At 53.0% G+C, this 12868-nt stretch overlaps 1 protein-coding gene across 2 annotated transcripts in view; it reads right to left on the reverse strand.

Moving 5' to 3' along the window:
• Positions 1-6489, reverse strand: part of Spns2 (sphingolipid transporter 2) — a 37889-nt gene extending 31400 nt beyond the window's left edge. The window contains exon 1 of one of the 2 annotated variants that reach the window (XM_028888686.2): positions 5953-6489. In XM_028888686.2, coding sequence (XP_028744519.1) covers positions 5953-6322 — 370 coding nt within the window. In that variant the 5' untranslated portion in view covers positions 6323-6489. The remainder of the gene's footprint in view (positions 1-5952) is intronic. The other variant, XM_037201446.1, reaches the window with a different exon arrangement.
• Positions 6490-12868: the final 6379 nt, after the last annotated feature.

Raw genomic sequence — 12868 nt, forward strand, 5'->3', positions numbered from 1 at the left:
TAAAAAGAAGGCAGAGCTATGTATGTATGGCTCAGCAGGTAAGGGTGCTGACCCCGAGCCCGATGACCTGCATTTGATCTCTGGCATTCGCATGGTTGAAGATGAATCAATTTCCACAGGTCGTCCTCTGACTTCCACAGGCATGCTACGGCACGGGTGCACATAGGATAAATAAATGTGAGTTTTTTTAATTAAATAAAATAACTAAAACCCAGAACCGGACTGAGGATGTGGCTCAGTTGGTAGAGTGCTTACCTAGGGCAATGAAGCCCTGGGTTGGGTCCCCAGTATGACCTAAACCAGGGATGGAGGCACACGCCTATAATCCCAGCACTGGGGAGGTAGAGGCAGGAGGATCAGGAGTTCAAAGTCACCCTCAGCTAGCTAGCAGGTTTAACGCCAGCCTGGGCTGCATGAGATTCTGTCTCAAAAAGGGGGGAGAGGGGATTGCTGGGGAGATTGCTCAGCGATTGAGAGCACATGTTGCTCTTGCATGGCAGAGGACCCGGGTTCAGTTCCCAGCACCCACATAATGACGCACAAGCATCTCTAACTCCAGCTCCAGGGTATCTGATTCCCTCTTCTTACCCCCCAGGGCATGAGGCATATGATGTACATGCCATGAAAAAAAAAAAAGAAAGAAAGAAAAAAACTCATAAAATAACTACCTCTAAAATTTTTAAAAATAAAGTAAAGATCCACAGGGAAACAGAGGACAGAGACTGAAGCGCCTGGGGACCGTGACTGATGGTCCTGGGACGGGGAGGTCCAGGGAGAGCCAGGACCAGCAGACAAGCATTTCTTGGAGTGGCACAACAGGAAGGACAGAATCATTGACTAGATTCAGGGATCAGAGACACCTCGAGTCACCCAGCAAAGATGGTGAGGTCTGGTAAAGCTAGTAAGTAGCAGGACATTTAGCCCAGGAGCCACTCAGAGCCTGGGGATGGGGCCAGTATTCAGTGTGCCTCCTTTGTCCTTATCTCTGTCTATCCTCAAGATTTCAGGCCCCCACACCCAGGCAGAAACAAAAGCCACTTCCTCTGGCTGAAGGCTCTGGGGAAGGGTGAGGGTCTCCCCCTCTCCAAACAGCTCCATCTATCCACAGCAGCCTCCCTCTCAGACCAGACTGTGACCAGAAGCCCTTGCAGCCTTCCTGCCCCAACCACAAAACGGGACGTTGAGGCCTAGTCAGAGCTGGGAGGGGCCCTGGGTACTTCCTCGGAGAGGTACTGACCTCTGAGAGGTCAGCAGTAGAGGGGCTAGCAGGAGGAACAGGAAGAGCCTTGAGGAGGAGACAGGGGCATGGGGCTGGACGGCTGGCCCTGAGTCACCTGGCATTCCAGGACTCTGAAGCTCACCTGGGCACGGCTGCCAGACAGTGCTCTGGTCACCACACCCAGATCACTAGTGGGGATTTCCCCATAGTGCGGACATGGCCAGGTGAACTATCAGGACAGGGTTACCCAAGGTGGTAAGGACCATGTGTATCCTTAGGGTGACCATCTCTATCCAGAGTGGAAGTGAGAATTACAAGACCCTGAAGTGTGGCTTGATACCCTGGGCCTCAGTTTCCCCATATATCTTCCCTAAACAGACTCAACTAGACAGAGGAACAAAGAGCTAGGAGGAGAGTGAGCCCCAGCCTGGCACCACAGCTCAGGACCCAGCCCTCAGGCTCAGGGGAAGCTCTATGCCTGCCAGGCTTGTGTTTCTGGCGGGGCCCCTGTGCTCATCACTCCTTCTGGGCTTGTGTTAGTGAGTGGTTGCCATGGATACTGGTCTCAGCTTCTTTGGCAGAAAAGGACTCCCCCAGGGCAAGGCTCTGTCTCTCCTCACCAGCCCCCACAATGACGACCAACTCCAGGTTGGGGAAAGTGCCACAGGCTGGATCGAAGGGACAGAAAGTAGGTCTTGAGAAGGGCAAAGGTGCTCCTAAGAAGTTGGGGAAGGATGTTGGTTATCAAATAGTCACTCATCAACCACAATTAGAGCCCAGGCCAGCAGCCCTCTTTGGTTGGGCCTGCTTCCAGGAGCCAAACAAGTATGACCATCCTTGGAAGATGGGAGCCGAGGGGCAGAGGTCACTCTAGCTCCAGGAAGCAAAACCAGAAAGGGAACTTTCTTCCTGGCCCGGAAGCCACAGGTGCCTCGGTTCTCCTTCTCCCTGTCCGTACAAGAAGGTGGAGGGAAGGATTTAGACCAGGTTGCTGGGCTCGGTGTTGTCCAAGAGAAGCAGTACTGTTGGAGCAGAGAATGGGGGCCCAGCCCTCCTCCCCAAGTCTGAGGCTGGCTGCCCTTAGGGGGTTCCCATGGGGATGAGAGCCCATAATTACCTGGATCACTGGGTGGCGCTGGGAATGCTAGCAAAGAGGCAGAAGCCACTCGAGTTCCCAGGACAGAGACCAACCCTGGTGCAGAAGGGAGGGGCTCTCACAAAGGTATCCCAAAGGACAGCCTGAAAGGGACTGTCATACACAGAGAGAATGAGGAAGGACATGCTGGTTAGGGGCACAGCTTGGGCCTCTGCATGAAAGCGCAGACAGCTGACATTTCGTGAAGCCCTCCCAGGTATCTGGCCTCCACCCAGGTGCTGTGGGTACATTCTCATTCATTCCATACCAGCCCAGGTGGAGGGAGTACTTGGCCCACAGAAGCCTCAGACGATGGCGGCAAGGTCACACAACTAACCAGCTGGCAGACTGATGCAGCTGGATACAAACTCTGGTGGCAAAGACTCTAACCCTGCACTGTGTCCTCCTGCGACCCCTGCCACGGTGAGTCTGACCCCAGCTGTGCTGGTAAATCCAAATCATCCAATGACTTGGAAGATGATACGAAAAGAAATGCAAAATATCCCAGAATAACATAACAAATCTGTGGGACAAATTTATTAATTAGGGCTGGGGAGACAGCTTGACCTGGTAAAGTGCTTGAGGCACGAAGGCCTGAAACATGAGGACCTGTCCTTAGAACCCGGGTGTGGGGGTGGGGGGGGGGGAGGGGTGGGAGTCAGGTCTCAGGCCACTGAGATGATTGGAGAATAAGGGCTTTCGCTGTCAAGACTAATGACCTGAGTCCAATTCCCAGGACTCCTGGTGGAAGGAGACCGTTCCTGTTAGTTGTCCTCAGACCTCTATACCCACCCACATATAAAACAAATAGTTTTTAGAAAGCCAGGCTCAACAGCATGCAATTGTGCTTATATGTGCTTATAATCACAGTACTGGGGAAGAAGAGACAGGCAACTCCATAGAACTCACTAGCTAGCCAGTCAAGCCTAATCAGCAAGCTCCAGGCCAAAAAAACAGAGTGGACAGTTGCTGAGGAACCACACCTGAGGCTGACTGCTGGCTTCCACACCCACCCACATTCATATATACACTCCCAGGAACATACAAATGATACGTACAAATACACATACATACAAATGTATGTGTACAAATTTGTACACATACAAATGAAATCTATGAATTGCACCTATTTCGTTTTTGTCCGAAGACCAGACATTTTTGGCATTCATATTTAGCTGGCATTATACTCCTCTGGACAGAACTGGCTATGCTACGAGAAAACAGAACTGTACAGGAGAGATGTAAAGAAGAGCAGGAACTCCCCATGCTTTGATGAGGTTGCTGGGGCCAGACTGTGAGGTTCTTAGGGGCCAAGTGGGCACAAACATCAAAAGTGCCCACACAGCCGAGCGTCTGTATGACTGCCTCTGACCCAGCAGGGCCAGCAGGCGACAGGTGGACTCGGGTCCTGGCACAAGACCTTGAAAGCCACAGTGGTCACCATAGAGATTGTAAATATTCCTAAAAACTGAACTCGGGGGCAGGGGGGAGGGAAGGCCATCATAAAGAAAGGGAGGCAGGCTTATCCGGAGAGGAGATGATGCGTGCTGAGTTGGGGGTGGGGTGGGGGTAGTGCACAAGCTCACTCCCTGGGCAGGACAGTGAGGGATGCACAGCTCAGGCAGGGGTGTGTCCAGAGCTTTCCAGGCCTTCCCGCTGTGTCCCCCTTAATCAGTTCACCAGAAATCGGCTATCTCGTTCTCCCACTCTGACCCAAGCATTGGTGGAGGTAGATAACCCCACACACACACCACCACCACTTCCCTGAGCTCACCTTCCCCTCTCTACCCTGGCCACGTTCCTCTGGGAACCTCAGAAGTGGTGGTCTGGGGCCAGAATAAAACAAGTTGGAAAGCGTGACAACACTAGAAACCACACCAATATTTCCCACCTAAGAGAGAGAGAGAGAAGAGACCTCTGTCCAGGCCAGGCTGAGGAGGTCTAACACCTGCTTTGCTGATCACCCCTTGGGCCATCTTGGACAGGGCTGTCTTTGGACCTGGGTTCCCCCGGCTGGGCAGAGCCTGTTTTGCCAAGTGGAGGCCCTCCATGTTCTCTGACTTGTCTTCATAGGGTGGCACGTAAAATCTTGAGTCCCAGGCAGCACATCACATACACGGTAGGTTGGCACATTTGAGGGTACATTATGCTCTTGCTTACCAGAGCAAGGGAACAGTCCCTTGGGACAACCTGACCCAAAAATTGATGCCACTGGCACCTACTTCAAGTTCACCCACTCACCCCACCCCCACCCCCGTGGGGGGCCAGAGAGCCAAGGGTGGGTGGGTGTACAAGCGAGACTGAGGGGGCAGTTTCTGCTCTCTGGTTAGAGTTTTTTTTCTTTCCACTTGACACAACACGGGAGAAGACTGAGGCCAAAAGAAGAGCACCCAGGTACCCAGGTGGCATGTGGTTTATGCCAGGGTTCTCCTTTCCTGATCATCCCTGAGTTTTCTTTAGTGTCAGGCAAAATACCCAATTCATCCTCTCTCTCCTCCTGTTCCCTCTCCCCTCTCTCTCATTAAGTCCTACGCTAGAACGTTAGGTCCCCAGAACTGTTCTCCTCCACAGGGAGCCCCGAAGCCAATCTGGCCGGATTCTTTTCTTTTCAAGGCTGCATTATTCTCATGCAGGGCCAGCTCTAGGACAAGTCCCTACCTCTTGACCCCTGCGAAGACAGGAGAGAAGCCAGCAGAATAGAATCCCAGAACCACATCCATCCTAAGAGGCCCCGGATCAATCAATTCACAAACGGAAACAGACCTAAACACCAGCTGAAACTGGCCCAAGGTCACACATTCAGGATAGAAACCCAGTTGTATCCGTCTCAGTCCCAAACCTGGGGTTGATTCCCAGAGATGCGTAAGGAGCATGAGGCTCTTCTCTTTAGAGCCCCCCCACCCCCGAGCGCCCCCAGGCCTATGCCCTGCCCCAAGGCCCCAAGCGCTGTGGAGCAGAAGGAGGCGTCTCCAGGCCTCAAGCCAGAGCCAGCTGCAAACCGCATCCTCGGTCCCCAGGCGGCGTGGACCCGCCCCGCCCCTCCCTCGGCTCCCCGCAGGCCGGAGCCTTTGTCAGCCACGCGCTTACAAGCTCACACACACATATCTGCGCCGCCACGCGCGCACACACTCAGGCTGCCTGGCGCACACCCGCAAGGGGCGCACACACTGGCCGCACGCATGCAGGGGGGTTGGCGGCGGCCGAGGAAGGAAGGAACAGACGGGCGGTGCACGCACAGACGGCCTGGGCCAGGGGAAGAGGAGGAGAGGCCCGGGAACCTGCGACTGCGGAGGGAGGGGGCGCACAGGCGAGAAGGCAAGCGGGACGCAGAGGAGACTCCGGGAGGACAACGGGTGGGCCGTCAAGGGCCAGCGAGGACTCACTGGCTGCTCCAGGGGTGGGAACTCCTCTAACCCCTGGCACGGGGAGCGTAGGGTGCTCTGGATTGCACCCGTAAAACAGGAGAGCATCGCTTGAACACAGGGTCCTTAGGGACTCTCCAGAGGGCTTGGATCTAGGGGGCTGGCAACCAAAAGCTCCCTAGGGTATCTGGGGTGGAAGGGCCCTGGTCCTCGGGCTCGATGGGGCACTTGCTCACCTGCCACGGTGTACCTGTCCAGATAGTTGAGCACGTTGCCCAAGCTCAGGATGGCAGCCGCTGCCCCCCGCCCTCGGCCCAGGCTGGCGGGTTTGGGTTGCGGCGCGCCGGGGCCCTTGGCAGCGGCTGCGCAGCCCGGGGTGCTGGGGATGCTGGGGAGTCCGGACGGGACCCGCCTCACGCTGCCGGACAACGTCTGCACCTCTTCGTCGGCGGACACGGCTCCAGAGCCCCCCGCGCCCCGCGCCCCGCAGCAAGAGCTACCGCCAGTCCCTGGCTGCGCCCCCCGGCGCCGGCGCCTCCGCTCGGCGTCCGCCTCCTCCTCCTCCGCGCCGCCCGCCGCCGCCGAGGCGCATTCCAGGCACATCATGCCGGCCGGGGCCGGGGCGGCGGGGGGCGGGGCGGGGGAAGCGAGGCCCAGCCCGGGCCCGCTCAGGGCGTGCACGCGCCGCGGAGCCGCCGCTGCACCATCCCGGCCCGGCCCGTCGGCTTCTGCGCTCGGGCTCCAGCCCCGGCTGCGGCGCTGCTACTGTTCAGTCAGACGCGCGGCCGCGGCAGGCTCTGACAGCTGCGGCCGGCCCCGCCCACCAAGCTCGTGCCCAATCACCTCCGGGCTCAGGCCACAGCCCCGCCCCGCACGTGCTGCCCCGGGGGGTGCGGGGGAGGCCGGCCGCAGAGCCCCACCCGCCTGACGGGGGCGCAAGTCACGCAGGAGCGATGCGGCCGCGGAACCTGCGGGGATCGGGAGGAGATTGCGGGGGAACTGCGGCACTGATCAGGATTTAGGTGAGGGATGTAGGATGCCCCAGACCCTATCAACTTCCACCCTGTCTTTGCAGCGGGAGAGGACCCCTGCTGAGATCGAGGGAGGCCCACAGCACGATCTACGCATTTGAAGAAAAAGGTCTCAGATGGTCGAAACAGGGACACCTGTTGGAGAGCCGATGGCTCCAACAGTTACCTTGATTCAGTCAGTTTAGGTAGGGCTGCCTAAGAAACTCAATTGGTGGACCCAAGATGCAGACCTCATAAAAGGCACATTGCTCTTCTCTCCAGAGAAGCAGCTCCAGGCCACGACCTACCCTGGGCCCATTTCTGTGTGTGCACCCTGGCCATATCCCTAAACTCAGATCGGAGCTCATGAGAGCCAGGACTCGGATTAGAAAACCAGGAGTGCCTCTGGCGTCCCACGCCTGTAACCCCAGGACTCGGGAGGCTGAGTCAGGAGAGATCCTGTCTCAAGCAAATGATGGGGAGAAGAGTTGGAGCAGGAAAAGCCTCCCACCTGAGGGTACCATCTCCCCAAAGCCCTTAATGAAAGTTGGAAATCTAGCCCAGATCTGCTCTGGTGTATGGCTTAATTCTGGACAAGACCTCTACCGTCTTTCTGGGTCTCTGTTTCTAACTAATGGAAGATGGAAAGGTAAGAGTCGGACAATCTAGAGACTAAGAGTTGGGAGGGGGTTTCAGCCCGCTCTGGAGAATGGCTGGCTAGCTGCTGTGTACAGAATGGTCTCCACTACTTCACCAGATGTGGCCTGGGTCTGAGGGGCTCCCCTGAAACTCTCTCATTCATCTCTTTGGGGCTTTAATTAAAAACAAAATCTATGCTGTCCGTGGAAGTACACTCATAATTCCATCATTGGGAGGCAGAGGCAGGTGGCCCTCTTTGAGTTTAAGGCTAACTCCGAGGTTCCAGACCAGTGAGTCCAGGGGAACAGGTCTCTAAATAAATAAATATTTTAAAAGAAAGAAATTAAAACCCAGTATATCATATTCTTCCTTGTATATGCCAAGCCCTTGGTTCCATTGAGAGAGGAGAGAGAGAGAGAGAGAGAGAGAGAGAGAGAGAGAGAGAGAGAGAGAATAAGAGTTAATTCAGACCCTCAGAAATCTAGTGGTTTCTGTCTGTGATTCCGGGTCACCAGAGTGACCCATCATAAACAGACAGCTAGTCAATGGTCTGGTTGGTACTAATCCAGGGCTCTGAAGTCATCATCTAGGCTGGGAGCTTTCATGCTATTGCAGGCTGCTCCAGAGCCCACGTCCACAACAGGAACATCTTGTGAAGGTGTCGGCCACAGTGAGTCATGGCATAGCCAATGGATGACAAAGCATGAGGTGCACGCACATACACACACACACACACACACACACACACACACACACACACGCTCCACTGTCTTAGTGAGCAAATCCCCAAGCTGGTGTTTCTTGGCGCCTTCAAGGTGTCTTTTAAATTCTGTGAAGTGACTAAAAATATGCTTCACTGTGTTGAGTATGAATGACTGTGACGGGAAGGTTAGGAAAACAGATTTCATTCTGAAAGTTGCCTGCTGCCTCTTTCCAGCTGGCTGATTTTGGGCCCGAAAAGTCAGTCAAGGGGAATTTCAATGAGTGGTCAGGGATAGCAGATAATTAGCAGACCCAGAAGCTCCATGGGGCTAGAACTGGGACCCCCACAATGATCCCCAGAACTGTGGGACAGTGCCAGATAAAGGACAGTGTCTGCTGTCCAGCTGTGGACCTGTGAAGGAGATTCAGTCATGGCTTTGTTCTCTACCCATGCTGCATGTCCTATCCCTAAACTCTTATCCTTTCATAACCCTGCCCAGGGAGGCAAGTTTTGGATCCATTGCCCTTCCTCTCCACCCCTGGTTGAATTCTAGAGCAGGGAAAGAGGGCATATTTTGGGGGCAGGGGGGAAATCCTGTTTGCCATCAATCAAGCCATTCATTGCTACTATGAGGCTTCTAATTTAAAGGCTGCGTCTGGAGTAAATCCTGTGTACGATCAGGGGTTCCTATCCATGGGCAGGGTGATAGAAACAGCAATGTCCTTTCTGGCTATGTGGTTGTGAGCCGATGAGGGCTTTGTGAGAACCGCAGCATCCTGGGACCATAGGTCAGGGGGCCTGTGGAATGTTGTTTGGTTGGGGGGGCATTGAGATGGGGTCCTGGCTGTCCCAGAACTCACTATGTAAGCCAGACTGGCCTCAAACTCACAGAGGTCCGCCTGTCTCTGCCTCCCAAGTGCTGGGATTACAGGTATGAGCCACCATGTCCATCAGACCTGTGGGTTATCATTCCTGCTTCTGTGGTGAGGAGACTGAGAAGCCCCTGGGAAAGAAGCAATCCATCCGAGGTATGGCTACTGCCTAAGTCAGTACTTCCTGGTTCCCCACGACTCTGCCCACAGCTTCTGCAAGACTCTTTTCTTCTGGGCATGAAGGGAATCTGAACTCCACAATGGTTCCAGGACCTTCTGATGTTCATTCATCAGGTCTAGACTGTAACTACCACACATGAGATAGTACACACCTATAATCCCAGAACCTGAGCAACTGAGTCTAGAGGCTCACGAGTTTCAGGCCAGTGTGATCTACACAGTGAGACCTTCTCTCAACAACAAATTCCAAAACAAGTGAGGCACAGAACATTAGTGCAGTTACTCCAAGGATCACTGTATTTGGGAAACGGTGGGGTAAACAGAGACATTTCCTTATTGAGAGACCTCTCAGATCCTTTGCTATGAGTGTGCTGGCTAATTTTATGTGAACTTAACACAGGCTACAGTCATTTTGGAAGAGGGAACCACAACTGAGAAACTGTCCCCACTAGACTGGTACATGGGGCAAGCCTATGGTGCATTTTCTTGATTAAGGACTGGGATGTGCAAAAGCCCAGCCCACCATGGGTGGTGCTATCCCTAGGCACGTGGTCCTGGTTGCTGTTAGAAAGCAAGTTGATCAAATCATAAAGAACAAGCCAGTAAAAAGTGTTCCTCCATGGTCTGCTTCAGTTTCTACCTCCAGGTTCCTGCCTTGAGTTCCTGCCCTGACTTCCTTCATGATGGACTGTAGTGTTGCCTTTGGCCATGATTTTTTTTTTTTTAAATCACAGAAATAGAAACTCTAACCAAGACCATGAGTACATACATTATGAGTCTCCCAGAGCAGGGAGAAGCTACCATATTCCCACAGAACACTCTGTAAGGCTATGTGAGAACGTAGAATGAGTACCATCAAGGCTGATGATCTGGATGGAGGTCAGTCCTTCTCACCTCTGCCATCCCCACATGGTAGCATGTCCCTGGCTCAGGCTGTGGTAGCTTCTCTTGTCACTTGGCACACTGTTTGGGCAGCCTTCACTTCCACATGGGCTCTCAGTGACCATGCATTTGTTTATAATACCCTGACCCCCACCTCTAGACCGTCCTCACTGCCAAGTTCCAGGTTCACATACGATCTCCCATACATCCTCCTAGCAACTACACACACACCTTCAGCTCAGCATATCCCGAATGGAACTCACCATCCTTCTCTCAAGTCTGCCTCTTATCATAGCATCAAATCTCCTGACTCACAACGACACCAAGGAGAAACCCTAGGGGCCATTTGTGACTGTCTTACTTGAACCCCTTATTGAGCTATATAGCCTATTGAGTCTCACTTTCAATATTCTCCATTGCCCACTGATAGACGTCAGATGTCTCGCTTGGATGGCCTGCTCCCACATCCACCTCCAGGCTTTCCCCTACGGTGATTGTTAGTAATTTTTCAAACAATACCTGCGACCCCATCACTGCCTGGCACAAAACCTCTCCGTAGATCTCTCAGTGGCATCAACAACCCTTCCTGACCCATGTGTTTCTGGCCTCAGAGCCTCCTACATATCTCCAGCACACTCTCTCATGGTAAAGGATCTCAGAAGTCCTTCCAAGGACATGGAACTCCCAGGATGGACACTCAGATTCTTCCTGGAGCCTGGGCAAGTGGCAAAAATTGGCTCATTTGTTTATAGTCCCTATCTGCCCTTCACCAGAAAAGCTTTTGGTCTGCTAACACAATGATGGTTCAGAACCATGGAGAGCGTCACATGCTCAAACCCCCACTCCCCCCTGACCCTTTAGTTGGGCTCTGCCTACAAGGCTTTCTAGGCTAGCTTCTATAGCTGGTCCTTCACAACTCCAGCACAGGCTTGACTTCCTCATGAAAGCCTTCCCTGACCCACCTGGATGACCAATCATTTCCTCCTTGGGGCTATTTTGTAACGTGTATATTCCTCCATCACGACGAACTCATTATTCTGATTATGTTTGTTTGATTCCACCACACTCCACCCCCAAAAGACATGAGCCTCAAGGGCTCAAGCCCTGTCTGATTCATCTTCACCATCCAGTGCAGAGGAGGTGCTTAGAGAATGTTTGTTGATTGAATGAGCAAATGACATTTAGCAGGTGCAGGAAATATGTGTTGATTTGTATTGTGTATCTGTTGCTCTGGGTGACTCAGAAACCAGCCAGATTTCAATCCTGCCGCCTGTAGAAAAGGCATTTTCTCCTTAATGACACCCCCTCCATCCTTGGCACAGCTTTCCTGCAGGTCACCACGCTAGCTGGGGAGAAGACCTCCCTACTCTGCTCCTGCTGTTACCACACCGGAGACTCACTGGAGTCTCCCCATCTCCCCGCTTGGGGCCTGCCACATGAGTTTTACTCTGAACATTTCATCTCTGCCTCTCTCCTGCTCAGAACAGATGGCTCTGAATCCCTACTTATACAGAAGTTCGTGTTCCATCATTTGAACATTTTTTTTTTTTTTCCGAGACAGAGTTTCTCTGCGTAGCCATGGCTGTCCTGGAACTCACTCTGTAGACCAGGCTGGTTCTACTCAGAGATCCACCTGCCTCTGCCTCCCGAGTGCTGGAGTTAAAGGCGTGTGCACCACTGCACATAACTCATTTGAACGTTTTTTGGTTTGTTTTTTTTTTCAAGACAGGGTTTCTCTGTGTAGCTTCGGAGCCTGTCCTAGAACTCGCTTTGTAGACCAGGCTGGCCTTGAACTCACAGAGATCCGCCTGCCTCTGCCTCCTGAGCACTGGGATTAAAGGTGTATGCCACCGCCGCCTTTAATGTTTGAACATTTTTAAAACTTTCTAAATTATAGATGCTTCAGTCACCTTGGGTCATGGGCTGAGACCATCAGAAACAAAGAGTCTCTGGAAGAACATTGAGTGGAGCCTCTTCCTCACTCTGTGGAGAGGCCAGTGGCCTGCCCCAAATCATTGCAGTAGATGCTGTCACTATTTGAAGAAGGGGGGGGGTGCTTTTAAAAAAATATTTCATTGTTTTAGTGTTGGAAATCAAATGTGGGGTCTGCTAGGAAAGCACTGTCACCGAGCCACACCCCTGGCCATTTAGTTTTGATGATCAGAATTAATTCATTCCTCTTCCTAGCAGCTTTCATGGCTTCCTGGTCTTAATGGAACTATGAATCAAGGCACAGGCAGAGGATCCAAGCTAACCCAACTGGACTGCTATGCCTGGGGCATTAAATCTTGAGTAAGTGGGAAAACAATAGGAAAAAAAAATGTCTGGAGCTCTGAAAGATTAAAAGATGAGGTTAAAAACTCTGGCTCTTCAACCTTCCTGTCAATTCAGTGAGCTCTTCCTCCACAGCCCAATGAGTCCTTTGCCTCCTTAAGGTAGTCTGTCCATCTCTGCTGCACGCAGCTTCATAATCCAAACTGCTGTGGCCACCCAGAGGAGCCAGTGCAAGCCCACCCTCTTGGCATTGGGGTAAATCATGGCTTCAACAAGCACCAGTACTTCTTGTCAGACTCTCTGATAGAACCTTTGTGAGCTCACTACCTCAGAAGCTGACCCAGACACAGCAGGAAGTCACTTGCCCACTTAGAGACAGACAGGTCAATGGCTAGTTGCAGGGGAACAAGCCAGATTCGAGGTGCGGGGAATTTAGATGCATGCTCAATCCTCCAACCTTCCTCGGTTGAAAGACGCCAACCTAGAGAGCAAGCTGGCCTCATGGACACATGGGTAGGCATAGGCAGAAACATCTTCCTGCCAGGATGTCTCCTGGAAGCTGAGTCATTAGCACGTGAAGTGAGCAGGGTTG

The sequence above is a fragment of the Peromyscus leucopus genome, chromosome 8b, assembly GCF_004664715.2.
Source record: "Peromyscus leucopus breed LL Stock chromosome 8b, UCI_PerLeu_2.1, whole genome shotgun sequence".
Lineage (NCBI taxonomy): Eukaryota > Metazoa > Chordata > Mammalia > Rodentia > Cricetidae > Peromyscus > Peromyscus leucopus.